Source organism: Spermophilus citellus (genome assembly GCF_964194105.1).
Source record: "Spermophilus citellus genome assembly, chromosome: 2".
NCBI classification, from domain to species: domain Eukaryota; kingdom Metazoa; phylum Chordata; class Mammalia; order Rodentia; family Sciuridae; genus Spermophilus; species Spermophilus citellus.
The window spans coordinates 7,263,337-7,286,452 of record NC_138183.1 but is presented as its reverse complement, the minus strand read 5'-3'; the positions used below and the strand labels follow the sequence as shown (position 1 = coordinate 7,286,452).

At 43.1% G+C, this 23,116-nt stretch overlaps 1 protein-coding gene across 8 annotated transcripts in view; it reads left to right on the top strand.

The window, feature by feature from the left end:
* SPTAN1 (spectrin alpha, non-erythrocytic 1) overlaps positions 1–23,116 on the top strand; it is a 72,779-nt gene that overhangs the window by 21,018 nt on the left and 28,645 nt on the right. For 5 of the 8 annotated variants that reach the window (XM_081278928.1, XM_081278925.1, XM_081278929.1 and 2 more), the window contains exons 5-27: positions 254–400; positions 2,512–2,645; positions 2,816–2,960; positions 3,036–3,190; positions 3,872–4,007; positions 6,768–6,869; positions 7,586–7,723; positions 8,838–8,948; positions 9,524–9,601; positions 9,729–9,884; positions 10,066–10,270; positions 10,737–10,918; positions 11,262–11,505; positions 11,698–11,820; positions 12,358–12,575; positions 14,268–14,360; positions 14,533–14,667; positions 17,180–17,328; positions 18,376–18,435; positions 19,557–19,755; positions 21,849–21,953; positions 22,372–22,395; positions 22,944–22,979. In XM_081278928.1, coding sequence (XP_081135054.1) covers positions 254–400; positions 2,512–2,645; positions 2,816–2,960; positions 3,036–3,190; positions 3,872–4,007; positions 6,768–6,869; positions 7,586–7,723; positions 8,838–8,948; positions 9,524–9,601; positions 9,729–9,884; positions 10,066–10,270; positions 10,737–10,918; positions 11,262–11,505; positions 11,698–11,820; positions 12,358–12,575; positions 14,268–14,360; positions 14,533–14,667; positions 17,180–17,328; positions 18,376–18,435; positions 19,557–19,755; positions 21,849–21,953; positions 22,372–22,395; positions 22,944–22,979 — 3,075 coding nt within the window. The remainder of the gene's footprint in view (positions 1–253; positions 401–2,511; positions 2,646–2,815; positions 2,961–3,035; positions 3,191–3,871; positions 4,008–6,767; positions 6,870–7,585; positions 7,724–8,837; positions 8,949–9,523; positions 9,602–9,728; positions 9,885–10,065; positions 10,271–10,736; positions 10,919–11,261; positions 11,506–11,697; positions 11,821–12,357; positions 12,576–14,267; positions 14,361–14,532; positions 14,668–17,179; positions 17,329–18,375; positions 18,436–19,556; positions 19,756–21,848; positions 21,954–22,371; positions 22,396–22,943; positions 22,980–23,116) is intronic. The other 3 variants (XM_081278931.1, XM_081278930.1, XM_081278926.1) reach the window with 1 other exon arrangement.

Sequence of the window (23,116 nt, the reverse complement as noted above, 5' to 3'; positions counted from 1 at the left end):
GAGGGAAGATTTGAAGGTGGGAGTGAGACTACTGTGTCTCCACTGGATCTCTAGATACCTATTGAGTAACTCTGAAACCTGGGGTCTTTGGGACAGAGTTCTGTGAGAGGACCAAAATTAGAAACTGCACAGAAAACTATCCACTCCAACTAACATGGCCCATCTCTAATGTGTCTGGTTTGTGATAAGTTTCTGGGAACCTTTGTTCCCAACTGTGGGCTGTGACTCTGGCTCTCTTATGGTCTTTGAATAGGAAGCAATTGTGACTTCTGAGGAGCTGGGCCAGGACCTGGAGCATGTGGAGGTTCTACAGAAGAAATTTGAAGAATTTCAAACAGATCTGGCTGCTCATGAAGAAAGAGTTAATGAAGTGAACCAATTTGCTGCCAAACTCATCCAGGTAACTAGCAGAGTGCTATGTGCTTCTCACAGCAGCAGAGTGTTAATCTTTAAGTATATTCAGAAGAAAATTTTGTTGACCCCTAATTTTTAAGTGAGTGAGTTTTTATAAGCATATCCAGGAGTTTTGTTCAGATATACGTCAGGCCCTATACTGATTACTCCTAAATGAGAGCAAGCTTTTTAATTTGTGGCCTATGGCAGGAAGGGCAGAGTTCATTTGATCTGTCTCCTCCACCCATTTTGGGGCTGGGTGAAACTTTTATTGGGCTGATGAAGTCTGGTCTCTGGGTTTCTCAGACAAGGGTGTGGTGGCAAATGCTCGCTTGATATTGGCAGATGTCCACCAGAGCCAATTGCTCCTCCCTTTCTTTTAAAATTTATTTTGTTCATTTATTATTTATATTTTTGGTCCTAGGGATTGAATTTAGGGGCACTTGACAATTGAGCTACATCTCCAGTCATTTTTATTTTTGAAACAGGGTCTCACTAAGTTGCCCAGGCTAGCCTCCAACTTGAAGTCATCTTGCAGCCTCCCAAGTCACTGAGATTACAGGCATGGGCCATCCCTTACATTTTTTAAACAAATAAGAATATTTTAAATTATATACATTCTTTTAGTTATATACATCCCTTCCTTTTTGTGGATACTTCCCTGGGCTCTCTTGGGAGTCTGTGGGAATCTTTTAGTAAGTGTGAATGAGCTCTACACTGGTAGCTATGGAGCCCATAAGAGGGTAAGACAATATTTCCCTAGATTCTGCTGTACAGTTCCATCAGCTTCTTTTTCATTTTCCCCTGCCTATACAGAATCCCAACTGCTCCAAAGTCATTAAATAGGAGAAAGTACAGAGTGTTTGCTTTGGGGAAATTTTATTTGAGGGGCAAAGATTTTAAATTTAGAGATGTGCTTCAGGGCTGGTACTTGTCCCCTTTTTCTGGTCAGTGATCAAGAGAATGAATAGATGGCATTCTTCAGAAATACCTTCCGAGATTACAGATACCTTCCAAGGGACAGTATCCCTCCCCAAATCCTGAGCCATCCCAAGGTTGTGCTGGAGAACAGTCAGGTCAACCCCATGATCTCACAAGGGGCTCCCCACCCCCTGAAATATTGATTCACCTTATGTGAAATATTGATTGATTGATACTGAGGATTGAACCCAGGGGCACTTTACCACTGAGCCACATTCCTAGTCCTTTTAATTTTTTATTTTGAGACAGGGTCCTGTTAAGTTGCTCAGACTGGCCTCAAACGTGATGTCCTCTTACTTCAGCCTCTTGAGTCATTGGGATTACTGGTGTTTGCCACCATGCCTGGCATGTGTTATCTTTTTTTTGTGTGTGGAGATGGGGATTGAACCCAAGGCCTTGTGCATGCAGGGCAAGCAGTCTACCAACTGAGCTATATCCCAGCTCACCTGGCACGTGTTATCTTTAATTAAAACAAAAGAAAATATGGGCTGGGGTTGTGGCTCAGTGGTAGAGCACTTGCCTAGCATGTGTGAGGCACTGGGTTCTATTCTCAAGACTACAAATAAATAAATAAATAAATAAATATCCATTAACAACTAAAAAAAGATATATAGGAGGCTGAAACATGAGGATTGCAAGTTTGAGGCCAGTTTCAGCAACTTAGATCCTGTCTAAAATATATATAACAATAATAATAATAATAATAAATTTGATTGCTGGGGAAGGAAACTTTTAAACTAATGCCTGTAGTCTGATGCCAGGAACAAACCTGTGAGCCCTGAACAGAACATGTGTGGGCAACAGTGCTTAACAACCTAGAAACATTTGAGATAACCAGATTTTTGAGGACTTGGGGTAGTTGTGTGCATTGATGGAGCTGCACAGAGTTGGAGCCAAAATTGCACCAAACTCTTTGTAGATTAAGCAGTTGCTTCTAGGGAGGTGTAAGAGGTAACTGACAATTTCTTGAGCCAAACCGCAGCTCTCTTTATTTCCAACAGAAGACCAGTGTTTCTTCTGTTAAGATTTTCTTTATTATGAAGATTTGCCCACATACATAGATGGAGGAGCCAATCCCAGGGTAATTAGTTGGAGGAGCCAGAGATGTCAGGTAAATCCAGCCTCTTCCCTGTTTAGGAACAGCATCCTGAGGAGGAACTGATCAAAACCAAGCAGGATGAAGTGAATGCAGCCTGGCAGAGGCTAAAGGGACTGGCTCTTCAGAGACAGGGGAAGCTGTTTGGGGCTGCTGAGGTTCAGCGCTTTAACAGGTACCAGCCCAGAGTGGGCTTTGGAGCATGGGCATCACCTGGGAAAGGCTTAGGAAAATCCAAGGCATGTACTGATAAGTTGCAAGAGCTGACCAGTCCTGACCTGTGTGGCAGTCCTAGTTCTAGAGAGTCGTCATAACTGTGGGATAACTCGTACCTTTATTCCATAGGGATGTGGATGAGACAATCAGTTGGATTAAGGAAAAGGAGCAGTTAATGGCCTCTGATGATTTTGGCCGAGACCTGGCAAGTGTTCAGGCTCTGCTTCGGAAGCATGAAGGTCTGGAGAGAGATCTTGCTGCTCTAGAGGACAAGGTTGGTTTTGAAAACAGTTGATTCTATAAATGTTACAAGGGTCAGGAGAGTATTTCTAATAGAGTGTGTTTCTAGGTCAAGGCCCTGTGTGCTGAGGCTGATCGCCTGCAGCAGTCCCACCCACTGAGCGCCACCCAGATCCAAGTGAAGCGAGAGGAGCTTATTACAAACTGGGAACAGATCCGCACCCTGGCAGCAGAGAGACATGCACGGCTCAATGATTCATACAGGTGAAAATAATCTGCCAATGCTTAACAGCCAAGATCATTCAACTCTATTATACAGAGGAGGGGAGGGCAGAGTGAAGGGTGGGTTCTGTGTATGAAAGTTTTATATATCCTGCCAGGTAACACCTACTAAGAAAATGCACATCATTTTTCTCACTTATATTTATTTGGAGACTAGCAACTGATAAAGTCCAGGATATATTTAGTGTTTATGACTTCCTGAATTCTTCCATCCTCTCTCTCGTCATTGTGGCTGATAGAAATGGAAATATCCCCTTAGCCATCTGAGTATCATGTGAAATATCCTGTTATAAAAATTGAGTCAATCAAGTATTGGAAAAGAATAAAAGAATGCTTCTTACTCATCTGGGGGTGTCCCTGGGAATAAGACAGTTAAAATGTGGGACATTGACCAGCCTGGGCAACATACCTATCTCAAAGACAAATAAGCAAAATGTGAGACAAGATTGAGGCATTATAGTGATAGACGCTGTTTCAAAGGATTGATTTCAGCCTTCTCTTGTTTTCCTTTCAGAATAGATTGAGAGAATATTCTATTTCCCAGGATTAGAGTTTGTATGGTTAGGCATGCGGGAATGTAGAATTCAGAGCATTAGGGAGGCCATCTTCCACTCTAGGGCCTCCATTAGAGGGATTTAATGACATATCTTTGGCTTCCCTAAGGCTTCAGCGCTTCCTTGCTGACTTTCGTGACCTCACCAGCTGGGTGACTGAGATGAAAGCTCTCATCAATGCAGATGAGCTTGCCAATGATGTGGCCGGAGCTGAGGCCCTGCTGGATAGGCACCAAGAGCACAAGGTAATAGCAGGATCTTCCAGAAGTGAAGACATTAACAGATAACATGTCAGTACATCACTGAGAAGCCTATGAGTTGATATTATTGGGACATATTCACTGGTGGCTTTTGTTGTAAGCCTTGTTGGTTTTAGCTCTGGAGACCTGCTCTACCTGCTTTAGTGCAGGGTAAACTATGACCCATAAAAGCAAAGAGGTGAGCTTTGGCATGGTAGAGGTGCCACTATTTTGCATATCCATCTATGCCATCTTAAAAAATGAATTTCGTAGTTGATTTGAATAAATCTAAATTTCTTATTCTGGTGTTTTCCCCAAAGTATGTTCCATGGAAAACTACTTACATATTTTTTTTCCTAAATTTTTTTTTTTCAGTTGTATATGGATATGGTATCTTTATTTATGTGGTTCTGAGGATTGAATACAGTGCATTACACATGCTAGGCAAGTGCTCTACCATTGAGCTACAATCTGACCCTTTTATACAAGATCTTAATATGCTTTACCTCGAAAAGGGGAGTAGGTTTTCTAAGTAATAATGAGTATAGGTACTTGGAAAAAATCTTATAAAAAGGGTATGCAGGACATTTGCAAAGAAAGCTATGAAACTGTGCTGAAAGACATTAAAAGAAAAATGAATAGGTTTTGTGTATGTGTGTAAGAGAGACAAATGCTGGGGATGGAACCTAGGGCCTTGAGCATACCAGGGAAGTGCATTACCACTGAGCTATGTCTCTCCTAGCCCTTTTTTTTTTTTTTTTCAAATTTGCATCAGAAATTTTATTCCTGATGTGGGACAGATTCCTTCCTTCCCCAAAATGTTATGCTACCCTGGTGAGACCTAGAAAACTCTCCCACTATCTCCAGGGAAGGAGTGAGAAAGAAAAGGTGCTGGGGACAGGGAAGGCTTTGCAGTTCCCCGGCCCATTTATCTTTCCCTTCTCAACAGAGGAGAGCTACTCCTTGCTATTTCTCTCATCCACTAAATCCCTTCAAGAAAAAAAAATCTATCACTATTTTTTTAATATATATATATTTTAGTTATAGATGGACACAGTGCCTGTATTTTATTTTTATGTGGTACTGAGGATCAAACCTGTTGCATCATGCGTGCTAGGCGAGCACTCTACCACTGAGCCACAACTCTAGCCCCAAATCCATCATTATTAAAAAAAAAAAAAAAACAAATCTCAAGTATTGGGGGGACATGAGGTTATGGAGTAACCAATAGGAAAGGGAGGGGGAAAGGAGCAGTGGGTATCACTGCTTCGCAGGGCTTCATCCTTGCTGCATCCTATAGCAACTGTACGTCCAGCTTGTCTGCTGGCAACTGCACATAATGGACCACTGATCTCTGGATGAAGCAATTTTTCACTGATAACGTGAGGATATCTCCCAGGGTTTGTAACATTGATGTCAGTTTAATGTTGAGATACTGATCCATGGATGCTTAGATCATTCTTGAGCTCCACAATCACATCCTTGACCACAAACGACTTAAAAAAAGGAGTAAAAGAGCATGGTGCTGGTGCCACACACTGCCCACTGTATCAGGAAGGAAAGGGCTGGGTGCCATGGGCTGGAAGCCCTACAGGTCTGCCTGTGGAGTTGGGTGGATTCACACAGGCGCAAGGAAAGCGCTATGAAAGCTGCAGCACTGACTGGGAGAGGTGCCCAGTCAGAGGGGGAGATACAGCCCAGAGGACCATGAAGCCAGGAAAAGGCTGTATTTTATTTTGAATTAGGGTCTTACATAATTGCTCAGACTGGCTAGAACTTTCAGTTTTCCTGCCTCAGCCACCTGAGTAGCAAGGATTATAGGTATGCACCATCACATCCAGCTGTACATAAGGACGGTGGGTACTTAACTCCTGTCCATACTGGGGATAGAACCCAGGGCCTCTCACATGCTAGGCAACTGCTGTACTACTAAACTACATCCCCAGCCCCTAAGGAAGAACTGACTAGGTAGAATTACTTGCCCAGGGCATGGATAGAATGATCCTCTTATAAATTCTTCACAGGACATGGGCGCTCAATGAAATTACAGTCAAAAGTCCCCAACAGGTGGGGCTGGAGTTGTAGCTTAGCGGTAGAATGTTGCCTCATATGTGTGAGGCACTGGGTTCAATTCCCAGCACCACATATAAATATGCAAATAAAATAAAGGTACATCAACAACTAAAAAATATTTTTAAAAAATGTTCAATAGGGGAGTGTATGTGGAATAAATAAGCTATGAAAATAAATAAGCTATGTGGGGGAAAAAAGTTCAAAAGTAGCTGAGATAATTATTTTCTTTGTTTTTATACTGAGGATTGAACACAGAGGCACTCCTCCACCAAGCTACATCCTCAGCCCTTTTTATTTTAAGACTCACTAAGTTGCTGAGGTTTGAACTTGTGATACTCCTGCTCAGCCTCTCCAGTCCCTGGGATTACAGGAGTGTGCCATCAGATGGTTCAGCAATTGAGATAATTTTGAAGAACATGGTAGGGGTGGGAAGGGATTCACCCTATGAGGTACTAGAAAATCATAGTAAACAAATCCACTTGGCACAGGGAAGACAGAGTCCAGTGGAAACCTGATGCATGACAGAGGCCTTGCAGAGCCAGTGGAAAGGACTTCTCAGTCAGTGGTGCTTTTATGTTTGGTGATCCAGAATGATATTATATGTGGTAGTCTGATTTGGAATAATTGTTTGAAATGCAGTAACTTATTTTTCTTTTGCAAGTTGCTGGGAATAAAATGCCCTTTTCTCTACAGGGTGAAATCGATGCTCATGAAGACAGCTTTAAGTCTGCAGAGGAGTCAGGTCAGGCCCTGCTAGCTGCTGGTCACTACGCCTCAGATGAAGTACGGGAGAAGGTAAGAGAGGGGCAAGGGCAAAGGAGCTCATGAAGAGGAAGCCAGGCTCCCAAGGCCTCAATGTCCAGATGTGACATTCACCATCATGAATAAGAATATGGCCCATGCTTCTGCCTGCAAAGTAGCAGTTTTTTCCTTCAGAGATTTAAAAAAGTGTATGTACATGTACAGTACGCTGATTGGTCCCAAGGACAGTTTCTCTTTGGGACCTATTTGATGTGTTTCTTACTTATAAGGGACTTTGAGAGAGCTAGTCCTGTTTCTATAGTTAGAGCAAAGAGGAAACAGGTGTTTATAATATGAATCTAGAGCATTCATGAACTGAACAGATTGTAGGAAGCATAAACTCAGTTGACATTTCTCAGCTGAGAGTTCCTCCACCATTTAGAGGGCCTTTCTTTCAGATGGAGCCCTTTCGCTTCCACCTACCAGTCTACTTGGCATTTTTACCTAAAATCATTTGTAATAATGTGACAATAAATTAATTCCAGGTTAATCAGAATAGGGCCATCCCTCTTATATTTAATATACATATACATAGCACTCAATATTTATATGTTTCTGAGTCAAGGGTTATACGTACAAGTGCATGTAACTAACTCCTCACCTTCTGCAAATCAGAAAAGAGCCTGAAGGTTTGAATGAGTACTAGAATCCCCAGACAGTCTATGGCTGACCAGAAACCATAAAGCTGACCTTGCTTCCTGTCCCCACAGCTGACCATCCTCTCAGATGAGAGAGCCACCCTGCTAGAGCTGTGGGAGCTTCGGAGACAGCAGTATGAACAATGCATGGACCTGCAGCTCTTCTACCGTGACACTGAGCAGGTGGACAACTGGATGAGCAAGCAGGAGGTAACTGGAGCAGAAGCCTTGTAAGCCGGGGAGGAATGAGGGCTATGCTGACCAATTCTTTTGTGGTTTGCTTAGTTTGTTTGAGGAACTCAGTGGCATTTCAGCTCTGATTCAAGCAGAGCTGGCAGAGGCCTGAGTAGGCTTCTGTTGGCTCTGCCAGCATCCCTCCCTGCTGAGATAGAAGGGCACTTGGAAAAGGCCCTCATTTTTTTAAGATTACTGGGATAAAAAACTTTCTACTGAAAAGGAGAGGGTTTGTTTTGTTTTTGCTTTTCTTTCTTTCTTTCATTTATTTTTTAGTTGTAGTTGTTAATACCCTTATTTTATTTATTTATTTTTATGTGGTGCTGAAGATCAAACCCAGGGCCTCACACATGCTGGGCAGGTGCTCTACCGCTGAGCCACGACCCTAGCACCTTGTTTTTGCTTTTCTCTTTTTTCTTTGTGGTGCTGGGGATTGAACCCAGGACCTTGTGCATGCAAGGCAAGCACTCTACCAACTGAGCTATATCCCCAGCCCGTTTTTTGCTTTTCTTTTGTTACCCTTTTATTTGGTCTCACAAAGTTACCTAGGAACTTGCTAAGTTGCTAAGGCTGCCTTTGAACTTGTGATCCTCCTGCCTCAGCCTCCTGAGTTGCTGGAATTAGAGGCGTGTGCCACTGCACGTAATTAGTATTAGTAATTAGTATTACACTAATTAGTAATTAGTATTAATTCTTGTTCTTAGAATTAGTATTTTGTGTAATCCAAATCTAAGAGCAGCAGCAACATTGTTTGAAAAAATTTCAATAGAATATGGAACAAGAATGTCAGTGTTGCTGACTTGAGTTTTATTTTTATTTTATTTTTTTGCTTTTGGTGCTGGGGATTGAACTGAGCCTTGCATGTCTGTGCTAGGCAAGCGCTCTAGCACTGAGCTACACCCTGAGCCTCACTGGATTGATTTTAGGTGAATCTGAAAGGACTTTAGACTTTCCAGAAGAGACCCCAGAGGTTTCATAGGCATAGGATCACTCTTTTTCTTTTTGCATTTTGGCCAAAATATCCTTCACTTTCGAGTCATAGAAGATCAAAGAATGGGACATGATTCTAACTCTCATTTCTTTCTGCAAGGCATTCCTGTTGAATGAGGACTTGGGAGACTCCTTGGATAGTGTCGAGGCGCTTCTCAAGAAGCATGAGGACTTTGAGAAGTCCCTTAGTGCCCAGGAGGAAAAGATCACAGTAAGACTTCTTATTGTCAACATAACCCATAGAGTAAGCAGGAGTCCCCTCTTTTCCTAAAAGGATTCTGAGCCAATTTAATGAAGGAGCTATGTACAAGGGATTCTTGAGGTGCTTAAAATCTGGAAAATGCCATCTTGTTTAGGACTTTATAGAAGGAAATCACTTACTTGAAAAATCTTGTTCAGGCTTTATAGAAGGAAATTACTTACTTGATGTGTGTCTCCAAATTGAGATTTGCCTTTCACTAAAACAAGTTCAGAGTTAATGTAATGCATACTTTTTCTGTTGAAAACACATTATAGAAGCAAGAATTGGAAAGCTGTTAACCTCTATGTGCTACCTGTTGGGTGCTCACACTATAGCTGATGTCAATGGACTTGAATGAGCAGTTTTATTCTCTGTAGCTAAAAACATCAAGCAGAACCTTACAAGTTATGGGAAAATGTTGTCGTTACCAACTGCAGCTGTGAACCTTGGTTCACATTAAGGTTGAGGGTGTTTCATGACCTCTCTAGAGACCAGCCAGGTGGAGGAACAGTGCACATAGTGACAACTCTCATCTTCCTTCCTAGGCACTGGATGAGTTTGCAACCAAGCTAATCCAGAACAACCACTACGCAATGGAGGATGTGGCCACTCGCCGAGATGCTGTAAGTTCCAGATTTTTGTGCTTCTTGCTTGCTATATGCAGTTGTATTTTCAATGATAGTCACTGTAGTCTAGCCCAATCTTTTTGGGAATCTGAACTGAAGATTCACAGGAGTGCCTGTCTTTCAGCTGCTGAGCCGCCGTAATGCCCTCCATGAGCGAGCCATGCGCCGCAGGGCCCAGCTGGCTGATTCCTTCCACTTGCAGCAGTTTTTCCGTGATTCCGATGAACTTAAGAGTTGGGTCAACGAGAAGATGAAAACTGCCACCGATGAAGCCTATAAAGTAACCATTAGTACTTGGGTAAAACAGTGTGGCTAAAAAAAGAATGGGATTCCACAAACTGAACTATTTAACACAAGCTGTTTTATGCAAACCTCCCCCTGCTTAAAGACAAGTACAACAGCAGCTCAGGGTAAGTTGGCATATTCGAATCTCAGAAAGGACTCTTCTCTTCCATTGGCAGGACCCATCCAACCTGCAAGGAAAGGTACAGAAGCATCAGGCTTTTGAGGCTGAGCTCTCAGCAAACCAGAGTCGCATTGATGCCCTGGAGAAGGCTGGGCAAAAGCTGATAGATGTCAACCACTATGCCAAAGATGAAGTTGCAGCTCGTATGAATGAAGTCATTAGTTTGTGGAAGAAGCTGCTAGAGGCCACAGAACTGAAAGGTAGAAGAATCTCATACCTGAGGGTGACAGGAACATTTAGAGTACCAGTCTTTCCTAGTTAAGTGTTCTAGGGATATAAACCACCCAGGGAAGGAGGGGAGATGACTTTAGGCATAGAGAGTATGTCATGTGCAGGAGTTACTTGGGTCCTTGATGCTTTGGTGATTTGGTAAGTGTGGGTGAATTACTGGTTGCTGGAGAAGCCAGAAAGGAATGAATTGGGCCTTATCACTGAAAATCATGGTTGATCTGTGAGCCAAGAGCATTTAATAATTCTCAAGCACCCTTACTTTGTAGTGTTAGACTGCATTCCAGGCAGCCTCCCCTTCAGCCTCTAGGAGGTGGAAGTGAAACAGTAACTAACATTCTGACTCATACTCCATCACCAGCATACCATGGTTCATGAGCAGTATTAGAGGAAGGACCATGTAAACCAATAGACAGTTAAACTTGCCTCCTTGGACAGGAATAAAGCTTCGTGAAGCTAACCAGCAACAGCAATTTAATCGCAATGTGGAGGACATTGAATTGTGGCTGTATGAAGTGGAAGGTCACTTGGCTTCAGATGATTATGGCAAAGACCTTACCAATGTCCAGAACCTCCAGAAGAAGCACGCCCTGCTAGAGGCAGATGTGGCTGCTCACCAGGTGGAGTATGAATTGGGCCTTTAGATGGGGGAGTGACAAGAGGGAAGGATAGCAAGAATCTCAAGATGAGACTAGCACTGGAAGGGAGGGACATGTTTTGGTGTTTTAGGGAATACATGTGCTGCCGTTCAAGTGAAGTTACTTCCTCAAAGCTTTCAGGAAGCCTAATGTGAGGGGAGGATTGGCAGAAAAAATTCTCTTGAGATGGGAGAAATACCATGTTGATTTTTCTTCATATGTGACAAAACCATACCCAAAGTAATAAAGTCAACCTAGAAGCGTTCTATGTGTAGTCATGCAGTACTAGTTCAAGCTTCAAGGCTTTGTGCTCTCCTCTTCCCAGGATCGAATTGATGGCATCACCATTCAGGCCCGTCAGTTCCAGGATGCTGGCCATTTTGATGCTGAAAATATCAAAAAGAAGCAGGAAGCCCTTGTAGCTCGCTACGAGGCTCTTAAGGAACCCATGATTGCCCGAAAGCAGAAGTTGGCAGATTCTCTGCGTTTGCAGCAGCTTTTCCGCGATGTGGAAGATGAGGAGACCTGGATTCGAGAGAAGGAACCCATTGCCGCCTCTACCAACAGAGGTCAGTGTTCCTCCAGCAGGTGGGATTCAAGCTACAGTAGGGCTGTGCCATTGTTGCATAAAGGAGACACATGCCAGAGGGAGCAAGACCACTTTTATTGCACTGGAACCCTGGTAGGAGCTGTGAATAACAGTTTAGTGGTGATTTTTTCTCTTAGTGGCTGGATGACAAGGGAGTGGTTTCTGCTTTCAGGCAAGGATTTGATTGGAGTCCAGAATCTGTTAAAGAAACATCAAGCTTTACAAGCAGAAATTGCCGGACATGAACCCCGCATCAAAGCTGTGACCCAGAAGGGAAATGCCATGGTGGAGGAAGGTAAGTGGTTGTGGGCAGTGAGTGTGGCCTGGCTCTGCTCTCCCCTTTCAAGCGTTGGTTAAGTGCATGGACTGCACACAGCAGATTGGACAGCGGGGTGAATCTGACATCTCCATTCCTTCCTAACCATGTGACATTGACTGGGCCTTGCCGAACCTCAATTTCTTGTCTGTAAGACAGAGATGTAGTGGGGATGACAGTGTCTCCCGATATAGCAGTTAACTAAATGAGCTCAACTATGTATAGGGCCTGGGAAAGCTCTTGCAGGGAGAAGTCTCATAACTGAGAACTGTGGAGCGCTGCTGTTTTTATTAGTTTTGCTAATGTCACTTATGCCTCCTTGGGATATCTGCTTCTTGTGATGTAGATAGAGTCTTGGTTTGAGGAGGCAGTCAAGGGCTAGAAGCTGAGCCCCTCATTAGAAATATAATTATGACAGGGCACACCCTAGAACGTTGTGAGAAAGTAGTGTTCACAGCATACCAGAAGCCTTCTTGTCATTCTGTGTCAGCACACTTTCTGTTGTCTGCTCTGCAGGCCATTTTGCGGCAGAAGACGTGAAGGCCAAGCTCAACGAGCTGAACCAGAAGTGGGAGGCACTGAAAGCCAAAGCCTCCCAGCGGAGGCAGGACCTGGAGGACTCCCTACAGGCCCAGCAGTACTTTGCTGATGCCAACGAGGCTGAGTCCTGGATGCGGGAGAAGGAGCCCATTGTGGGCAGTACTGACTATGGAAAGGATGAGGACTCTGCTGAGGTAAGCCCGAGCTCAGGGGTGTCACACCTGCCAGAGAAAGAAGGCAGATTAGGAAAATGACTGTGTAGGGGAGGTGTAGCATCATGGCAGTTATTTTTTAAGGTGTTTTGGAATCTGGCTTTTACTTTTTATTAGTGAAATTTAGTCATAACTAAAGGAAGAAGACATTTCCTATAACCTGTCTTCAACCATTAATGTTTGCCGTTTTTGGATCTGTTCTTCTGACCACCATATGCAGACATGCCTGTTTTCATACCAATACACACAACAACATACTAACACACATGTGCACATAAACCAACACACATACATCAGCATGCACCAATGTATATGTGCAAACACCAACACATGCAAACACTAACATGCACACCAGCACACATGTGCATACAAACCAACACAGCAAACACACCAACATGCACACAAACATACCAACACATGCAAACGCCAGCACACAAATACACCAACATACACACCAACATGTATACACATTGTTTGGCAAAATATATATATTTTTTTTACTATAGCTTTTAATTTATAAAGGTCTAGATATAGTCTCCATACCTACCTCTTTTCTCACTGGCCTCTGGAAAACTAGAATGAGTTTTATTGTTGAAATAAAAACCTCAGTACTAGTGGAGAATAAGAAAGCACCAAATGTGGAGAGGGAAGGGCAGTATACATAGCCACTTTGTGGTGATTTCTTTTTCCTTTTGTTTGGTTCTGGGGATTGAACCCAGGGGTGCTTAACCCCTGAGCCACATCCCCAGCCCCATTTTGTATTTTATTTAGAGACAGTCTCAGTGAATTGCTTAGTGCCTTGCTTTTGCGGAGGCTGGCTTTGAACTCGCCATCTTCCTGCCTTAGTTTTCTGAGCCGCTGGGATTACAGGCATGCACCACCGCGCCTGGCTCCTAGCCTTTTTATATTTTATTTAGAGACAGGATCTCACTAAGTTGCTGAGATTGGCCTTGAACTTGTGATCCTCCTACCTCAGCCTCCTGAGCTGCTGGATTTACAGGGGTGCATCACCTCGCCTGGCTGGTGACCTCTTTCTTAGAATGGGATGTGGAATCACAAATTTGTTTGCATATTGTTCTTTATGCCTTTGTGTATTTCAAATACTACAAAATTAAGTGGGTAAAACCAGAGTAGAAAGGGCTGGAGATATAGCTCAGTTGGTAGAACGCTTGCCTTAAATGCAAGTCACAGTTAATGTTTCCCCAAATTAAATGTTTATCTTTAAAGAGGGGAGAAGCTGGGCATCCCAGTTACTCGAGCAGCTGAGGTAGGAGGATTACAAGTCTGAGGCCAACCTTAGTGAGACCTTATTCAAAATAAAAAGGTCTGGGGATGGGGCTGGGGTTGTGGCTTAGTGGTAAAGCTCTTGCCTGGCATGTGTGAGGCACTGGGTTCAATTCTCAGCACTGCATATAAATAAAATAAAGGGTCTATTAATAACTAAAAAAAAATTTTTTTTAAATGATCTGGGAATGTAGCTCAGGGGTAGAGCGCCTCTGGGTTCAATTCCCAGTACCACAAAAATAAATGAGTAAAGAGGGGAGAGAGTGCAGGGCAAGAGGGACTCAACATCTTTGTGTGACTAAAATCTGCTTCAGGAGGGTGGCATGTTATAAGACACTGAGGAGGAGTTGGGCTGTGTGTCCGGTGCTCCATGTGAGATTCTGGTTTCAGGCTCTACTAAAGAAACACGAAGCACTGCTTTCAGATCTCAGCGCCTATGGCAGCAGCATCCAGGCTCTTCGAGAGCAGGCTCAGTCATGCCGGGTAAGTGTGTCTCAGTTCCAGGTCCCTGGGGGTTAGGGTGGGGCCAGGAAAAGCTTTGGGGCCAATTACTGCCAGCAGATATTATGGCTGTCAGCGTACACGGTAAATTTGGGGTAAAGCTGGATTCTGTTGTTTGCTTAGAGGACACAATGTTCTTCCTTTGTATTTTCAGCAACAAGTGGCCCCCATGGATGATGAGACAGGCAAAGAGCTGGTCTTGGCTCTCTATGACTATCAGGAGAAGAGTCCTCGCGAAGTCACCATGAAAAAAGGGGACATTCTTACCCTGCTCAATAGCACCAACAAGGCAAGGCACAGAGACTGGCTGGCACACGTGCACACCATCATGTTGTCAGGGATCTGTGGGTGGGTAGAGTATGGAGAGAGAGAGACAAGGGTCTCCTGTCTGTCTCCCACTTAGTATACATTTGTCCAGTGTGTGAGTCATTAGGAAGGTCACTGAACATGTCTCCTGCAGGTAGTATAGAGAGTCACACTCTCCTGGTGGCTTTTTCACATTTAACCTCTCCAGGTGGGATTCTTTCCCTTTTGAGCCACGATTTGCTGCTTTGTAACTTGAATCTGTTGTTGTTTTCCATATTGTATTGCAATACTAGGTATGGAATCTGCATGCTAGGCAAATACCTACCACTGAGCCACACCCACAGCACCTACCTGCTGTTTTTTGCAATACTGGGGATGGAACCCATAGTTGCTGTACAGCTGAGTTACATCTCCATAGCTTTTTATTTTTTATTTTGAGATGGGGTTCTACTAAGTTGTTGAGGCTGGGTTCAAACTCCTGCCTCAGCCTTCTGAGTTCTGGGATCTCAGGCATCCGCCTTTATGCCTGTCTTTGTTGGTTGTTAATCTAGACCTACAGCTGTCTCAGCTTGGCAGGTAGTTGAAGACAGCCAAGATGTCACCCTGTAGGTTTTGTCTTCTTCAGTTTAAATACTGCCTGGTTCGTCAGCTTTTTTCCTTGACACAAGCTGATTGACAGTGACAGAAACATTTGGAGGCATTGTTGAGAACCTCCTTATTCGCTCATCTAGTTTACTGTCAGTGTTTTGGTTGTTGTTTGCAGTATTGGGGATTGTGCATGCCAGACAAGCGCCCTACCACCAAGCCCTTTTTGTATTTCAAAGCAGAGTTTATTTTTTATTTCAAAGCAGGGCTTCACAAATGGCTGCGCAAGCACTCTACCACTGAGCTGCATCTCCAGCCTGTTTTAATTTTTATTTTTCTTTCTATTTTGGGAGGGGAACTAGGGATTTAACTCAGGGGTACTTAACCACTGAGCCACATCCCTCAGCCCTTTTTTGTATTTTATTTAAAGACAGAGTCTCACTGAGTTTGCTTAGCGCCTTTTGCTAAGTTGCAGAGGCTGGCTTTGAACTCATGATTCTCCTGCCTTCCAAGCTGCTGGGATTTCAGGTGTGTACCACTGCACACAGCTTCCCCAGACTTTTTTTGTTGTTGTTTTATTTTTTAAACAGGGCCTCACTAAGTTGCCCGGGCCAGCTTCAAATTTGCAATCCTGCTTTAGGCTCCCATGTTACTCGGATTACACGCATACCTCACCACTCCCAGCTATGGCCCTTTTAAAATTGTTAATTTAGTTGAGTGTGAGGGGTGCAAGCCTATAATCTCCAACTCAGGAGGCTGAAACAGGAGGATCAAAAGATCAAGGCCAGCCTCAGCAATATAGCAAAGCCCTAAGCAACTTACCAAGACCCTGTCTCAAAATAAAAAGTAAAAAGGAGCCAGGCACAGTGTTGTACACCTGTAATCTCAGCATTTTGGGAGGCTGAGGCAGGAGGATTAGGAGTTCAAAGCCAGTCTCAGCAATTTAATGAGGCCCTTAGCAACTCCTTGAACCCTGTCTCTAAATAAAATACAGAACAAAAAGGCCTGGGGATGTGGCTCAGTAGTAAAACTCCCCTTTATTCAATCCCCAATACCAAAAATAAGTAAGTAATGCCAGGCACCATAGTACATTTCTGTAATTCTAGCTGTTCAGGAGACTGAGGCAGGAGGATTGCAAGTTCAAAGCCAGCCTCGGCAATTTAGCAAGACCTTCCACCCCCATCTCAACATTAAAAAAATTTTTAAAAAGGGATAGGGATATGGCTCAGTGGTTAAGTGCCCCTGGGTTCAATCCCAGGTACCAACCTCCAACTCCCACCCCCCCCCCAAAAAAAAATCAATTAATTAAATAAAACTTTGTCTTACATAGTTTTACTAAATTGTTTAGATTGGCTTTGGACTTGCCGTCTTCCTGCCTTAGCCTCCTGAGTAGCTGAGATGATAGGTATGCACTGACATGACACCTGTCTACAACTGAGTTGGGTTTTGTTTTTGTCTTTATTTTTACAGTATTCGGGAATCAGCCCAGGGGTGCTCTGCCACTGAGCTACATTCCCAAAACTTTTTATTTTTTATCTTGTGACCAGGTCTTGCTATGTTTCCTAGGCCTGCCTGGAATTTATAATCCTCTAGCCTCAGCCTCCTAGCTACAACTGAGGTGTTTATTGAATTTAATTTTGACTTACTGAAAGTTAAATAGTATTGGCTTAAGTATTGCACAGCACAGTTCTGGAGTCTCTAAACAAAGGGAAGACAGTCCTATGTGGTTTCTGGCATTTCTGCTTCACCTGTGACTCTGTGCATGACAGTGCACAGTGACTGATTCTGTCACAGCTTCTTAAAATGCTCAGAGCTCTCTTAGGTGTATATGTGCACACAGATACACAGGCCTACACAGGTTCTTTCTCAGGAAAGGAATTGTTCTCACTTCTCTTCCTTTTTTCTCTTAGGACTGGTGGAAAGTGGAAGTGAACGATCGTCAGGGTTTTGTGCCAGCTGCATATGTGAAGAAGCTGGACCCTGCCCAGTCAGCCTCCCGGGAGAACCTCCTAGAAGAGCAGGGCAGCATAGCGCTGCGGCAGGAGCAGATCGACAACCAGTAAGGGGCACACAGTTGACACCAAGGGTCAGGCATCACTAGGGGCTTGGTCTGTGCCCTGCAGGTGTAGGTGGAGTTTTGAGGCCTCTGCAGCTAGTCTGCCTTCCTCTTGCTTTCCCCAAGTCACTTTTAATCCACCTACCTCCCTGTTTGAGCCTCAAATCCCTGATACCTTAATCTCCTGTGTTTCATTTTTCTCCCGTTTCTTTTTCTAAATGGCATTTTTCTAAACATTGCCGTCTTAATCTTTCTCTTGTGGTTCAAGATGCTTTTTTGGAATGGATTTTCAGATTTTTTCACCCCTCGGATGTGCCTCCCTCTTTGGATGGCTGCTTAGAGAACTTTTCTCTGTACCATAGCTTTGTATTCTAAGGATGGCATTTATTTTTTTGTGAAATGTCTCTATCCTCATTACTATAGTTAAGCCACCTTGTTGACTTGTGCCCTCCCTTAGGGCATATCTTACTCCTAATGAGATCAATGGCTTTGGATGCTTGGGAAGCATCCAGAACATGCATTCCCATTAGAGTTTATAACAATGGAACTCTTCTGACTCATAATGGTTCTTGAAAACGCTAGAAATTATTTGTGTATGTCCAGACTCTCTTAGTGTTGAGATAAGGAGAGATTTGGATTCATGTTCTTATCAGCAGCCTTGGTCATTAATACAAGAGCAGAAACGTTGTCATATATATATGGCTAAATTGGCTATTATCAATCAGCAAAATTTCTTTCCAAGTGCATTTTGTCCCTGGGCTTTGTTCTGTGAAGTTAATAGTGCTTGCAGTACAGGAAAGTCTGCCTCAAGCATGGCAGATGTGTCAGGAAGATGAAGGTGAACTAACACTCTGATTTAAATTTTCCTGCTTCTTCCCTACTGTGATTTCATTCATGGCCTGAACTGCTTCTAAGAGCTTTTGAGTGACTCCTTAATTTTCCCCACTCTAAGCATCCATCATCATGGCACCAGTCGGAGCTGCTGCTTTTCATCCCTGTGGATTAATCCCACTAATTTGTGCATGCTTTTGCTGTACCCCTTCTGTGCAGGACACGCATAACTAAGGAAGCCGGCAGTGTATCTCTGCGTATGAAACAGGTGGAAGAACTGTGAGTAGGCCAAGAGCCTCGCTGGGCTCCCTGTGTCCACTGCTAGACTGTCCATCCTCCCTCTGCTGCTTCTCTCCAAGGCACTTATTCATCTAGGAAGATGAGGTGGTGGGAGGGGCAGGCATCTGTGCAGCAGCTTTGCTGGCAGGAGAGAGGATTCGGTGAGCTGTGCTGCAGGTGACTGCTGCTCTCATCAGTTGCTTTATGTGCAGCTGTGCATTCAGAGTGGTGTTGGTCCCCTGCTCTTGGTCTCCTGGTGTACTCCACTGTCACCAGCCAATGTGAAGGCAAGCCTGTGGAATCCTTAGGAGGAAGGAAGTTGAATGACTCTCTTAGAGTGCCTGAATTCCTTGTAACTCATTGCTTTTTTGTTTGGGAAGCTTAGATTTAATGGTGATTTTAGAATTTTATTTTTAACTTTTAGTTTTTTTATCATTTGTCATTCTCATGTCTCTAAGGAGAGTGGGAGTTCCACTTTTTGTACTTCAGTTCCCAAGGGTTAGAATAGTCTTTGATTCTTCTTAGGACTTCCTGGTAATGAAACTGTACAGGTACTCTGTACTCTATCTGATTGCCCTTCTGAAGTTGCCATGACTTTCTGAAAAACAAGTCTATAATTTTAGAAATGTCCTACTGATCCAAAGATACAGACGTCCTTTTATGAGTTTGTTTTAAAGTCTGGTGTACCTTCTACTTGGAGGCTGCTTGGAGAATTATTTAAAAAAAAAAAATGCGAAAACCCTCTGTATATATATTATGCAACGTCATCTCACTCTCTGCTGTAGTCGCATGAACCCTGTGTTTCCATGCTAAATGCTTGGGTTTTAGTCATCTGGTCGTGATGTTGTAAGTGCAGGATTGCCTTGGGATGTGTGTGCCTAGCTGTCGTGGCCACCTAGTTGTGAACGCTACAGGGTATGCTCATCCCCGAGGCTGTGGTGTGGGTGCTTGGAATCCTCATCCATGCATTCTGATCCTTTGTCACTAGGGCACCATCTTTACAAACTCATGCCTTGAATCGCATCTTGGAGACACCTAGTGGTTTGAGTTTGTGTTCTCATCTCTAGTGCTTACCATCTAACCACTTCTGCCCTTCTTGTCACCCTCTTGACTTACATCAGATATCACTCTCTGCTGGAACTGGGGGAGAAGCGGAAAGGCATGTTGGAGAAGAGTTGCAAGAAGTTTATGTTGTTCCGTGAGGCAAACGAGCTGCAGCAGTGGATCAATGAAAAGGAAGCTGCTCTCACGAACGAAGAGGTCGGTGCAGATTTAGAACAGGTCGAGGTGCTGCAGAAGAAATTTGATGACTTCCAGAAGGTATGGGATGTCTTCACAGATGAGCTTGGAAATCACTGATTCGTTTTCTTGTTTTTTGTTTGTTTGTTTGTTTTTTACTTTTATACCTTTATTTTTATGTTGTGCTGAGGATTGAACCCAGTGCCTTGCATGTACTAGGCAAGCGCTCTACTACTGAGCTACAGCCCCAGCCCCTGGTTTTCTTGATTTTTTTTGACCACAGATTACTGAGTCTCTACCCCTCTACCTCTCCACCCCTTTTTATATTTTATTTTGAGTCAAGGTTTCACTAAGTTGCTTGGGGCCTTGCTAAATTGCTGCCTCTGGCCTTGAACTTGAAGTCCTCTTATCTCAGGCTTCAAAGTTACTGGGATTATAAGCATGCATCATGGTGCCCAGCTCTTTTTTTTTTTTTTTTTTTTAATGAAGTAAAATTTATGTAACAAAGTTAACCATATTAAAGCATAGGATTTGGTGGTATTTAGTACCTTCATGATGTTATGTAGCTACCACCTTTATCTAGTGCCAAGACAGTATTACCTGAAAAGAAAACCATATATCCATAAAGCAGTCACTATGCATTTTTCCCAATGCTCACAAGCCTTAGCAACTAATCTACTTTTTTTTTTTTTAATATTTATTTATTTTTAGTATTTGGCTGACACAACATCTTTGTTTGTATGTGGTGCCGAGGATCGAACCCGGGCCGCACGCATGCCAGGCGAGCACACTACCGCTTGAGCCACATCCCCAGCCCTAATCTACTTTTTTTGTTTTGTTTTGGTGCTACAAATTAAGCCCAGGGCCTGTTGCATGCTAAGCAAACATTCTACCATTGTTCTTTGCATCTGAATTTTTTGTCGTTGTTCCTAAGCTACAGATGGACATAATACCTTTATTTTATTTATTTATTTTTATGTGGTGCTGAGGATTGAACCTAGTGCCTCACACATGCTAGGCAAGGGCTTTACCACTAAGCTACAATCCCAGTCCCTATGTGTAGATTTCTTATTCTGCACATTTCATATAAATGGAATTGTGATTTTTTTTAAGTGATTGGTTTCTTTTATTTAATGTATTTTCAGAATTCATCCTTATAGCATGTATTGGTGTTCCATTTCCTGTTACTGGTGAATAATAGTCCATTGTATGATTTAGCACATATTTTTCTTATATAGAGTAAGAGTATTCTTTTTTTGGAGGGGTACCAGGGATTGAACTCAGTGACATTCGGGCACTGAGCCACATCTCAGCCCTGTTTCGTATTTTACTAGAGAGGAACTCACGATCTTCCTGCCTTAGCCTCCCAAGCCGCTGGGATTACAGGCATGCACCACTGTGCCCGACTAAGAGTATCTTTTTTTGTTGTTTTAGTAGTAGATGGACACAATATCTTTATTTCATTTATTTTTATGTGGTGCTGAGGATTGAACCCCATGCCTCAAGTATGCAAGGCAAGTGCTTTACCTCTAAGCTACAACCCCAGCCCCAAGAGTATCCTTATAACCAATTAAAATGTGGGAGGATGAGCTGGGTGCTATGGCACATTCCTATAATCTCAGCGGTTTGTGAGGCTGAGGCAGGAGGATCGCAAATTCAAAGCCAGACTCAACAATTTAGCAAGACCCTGTTTCATACAATAGAAGACTGGGGATATGTGGTTCAGTGGTTACGCACCCCTGGGTTCAATGCCCAATATAAAAAAAAAAAGTGGGAGGAGGATTTCTCTCCCTGCCTCACCTCTGTCTACCTCTTTTTTCTTTCTCTCCCTCCTTCCTCTGTTCTTTAGTCATGGGACTTTAAATCACATTTTAACACTGTTTCTTCCCTTAAAAATATTTACTTAAATCTACATTTGAAGTGAGTAATTATTTTTTATCCATAATTAATCAAGTAAATTTGAGACAGACTGCTTCTAGAACCCTATTATTTTTTCCCTTGATAGCTGCAGTCAGGATTTCCTGACCCAGACCCCTTGAAGAGTAGAGAAAACAATTCATAAGATGCCATAGAGCAGATCTTTCTAGGCTCAAGCCATTTTTGTGGATATCCTTGGTCCTCTTCTCCCTTGATTGGCCACTGTGGGTTTAGTTATGATGGCGTTTGCTTTAAAGGATCTGAAGGCCAATGAGTCCCGGCTGAAGGACATTAACAAGGTGGCTGAAGACCTGGAGTCTGAAGGTCTGATGGCAGAGGAGGTCCAGGCTGTGCAGCAGCAGGTGGGTATCTTCATCTTGGAGCCAGGCATTGTTGCCATTAGGGAGCAACTTGGCTTCTTACTGTGCTCTTCAGTGCTCCCAGAGTGATATTTCAGAGTACAGAATGGTGGCTTGAATGGAGATGCAGTCCTCTGTGTGCCCTCAACTTCCTTGGGCCATTATCTCTCACTCTTCATCCAGTCAGGGGCTTTTGTGTTCTCCTAAGTTTTTATGTACTCCTGTGAAAGTTGTGGAATATTTACATGGCCTTAATTAATGGCAGTTTCACAAGTTTCTTAAATAAATAAAAGGTTTTGCATATGAATAATGACTTGAAGTCATTGGCCAGCATTCTAGTCTTTCTTTTGTTACAGTATTGAATGTTCTGGGAGGTTTTATTTCCTGTGAAGATAAAATTGGTTTCTCTCTCTCCTTATAGGAGGTGTATGGCATGATGCCCAGGGTAAGTTGCAGGAGTCTGTGTGGAACTTGGACATGAGAAGGAGGTAGATCGTGGGAACAATGTAAAGTCAAGAGCTGCTTCTTGAGGATTTCTGTTCCTGAACATCAGAGATCCTTTCGTGTGTAAAATTCTGTGGAAAAGAAACTCTAGATTCTGATTTCTGTTTGCCTTCTCCAAAAGACCAAAAATTTTATATCCCTTCAGTTTTCTAAAACTTTATGCACAGCTACCACTTTAGGTTTGGTTTTAACCTCTTTCAAAGAATCCTTTCATATGACCTAAAGAAAAGTTGGTCATTTTCTTATTAAGCTGACTCATTTTCTCCAATTCTACTGGAGATTTGAAAAATTTGTAATTTTTCTATTTGTTTGTATAATTTCTTCCAAAAGTCTTGGGTTTTTTTGCTAGCTGGTGGTAAACTTTTTAAGTTATAGAGAGTGATTCAGTTTTGTTCACTGACCTGTGAACTCCCTTGGGGAAAGCTAGAGTCTTTGGTGGGAGTGCTGAGCCCACCTGCACGATGCCTAAACTGCTGCTTCTTTAACTAGGATGAAACAGATTCCAAGACGGCCTCCCCATGGAAGGTAAGAACTCCTTTGCAAGTTATTGTCTCTAAGAGTTTTGCAGGAACATGCAGCATTTCATGTCTTTCTGATGTGCCTTTTTCTAAGTATTCTAATGCTATTCTGGGACCTTTGGTAATCTCTGGACTCATTTGGGC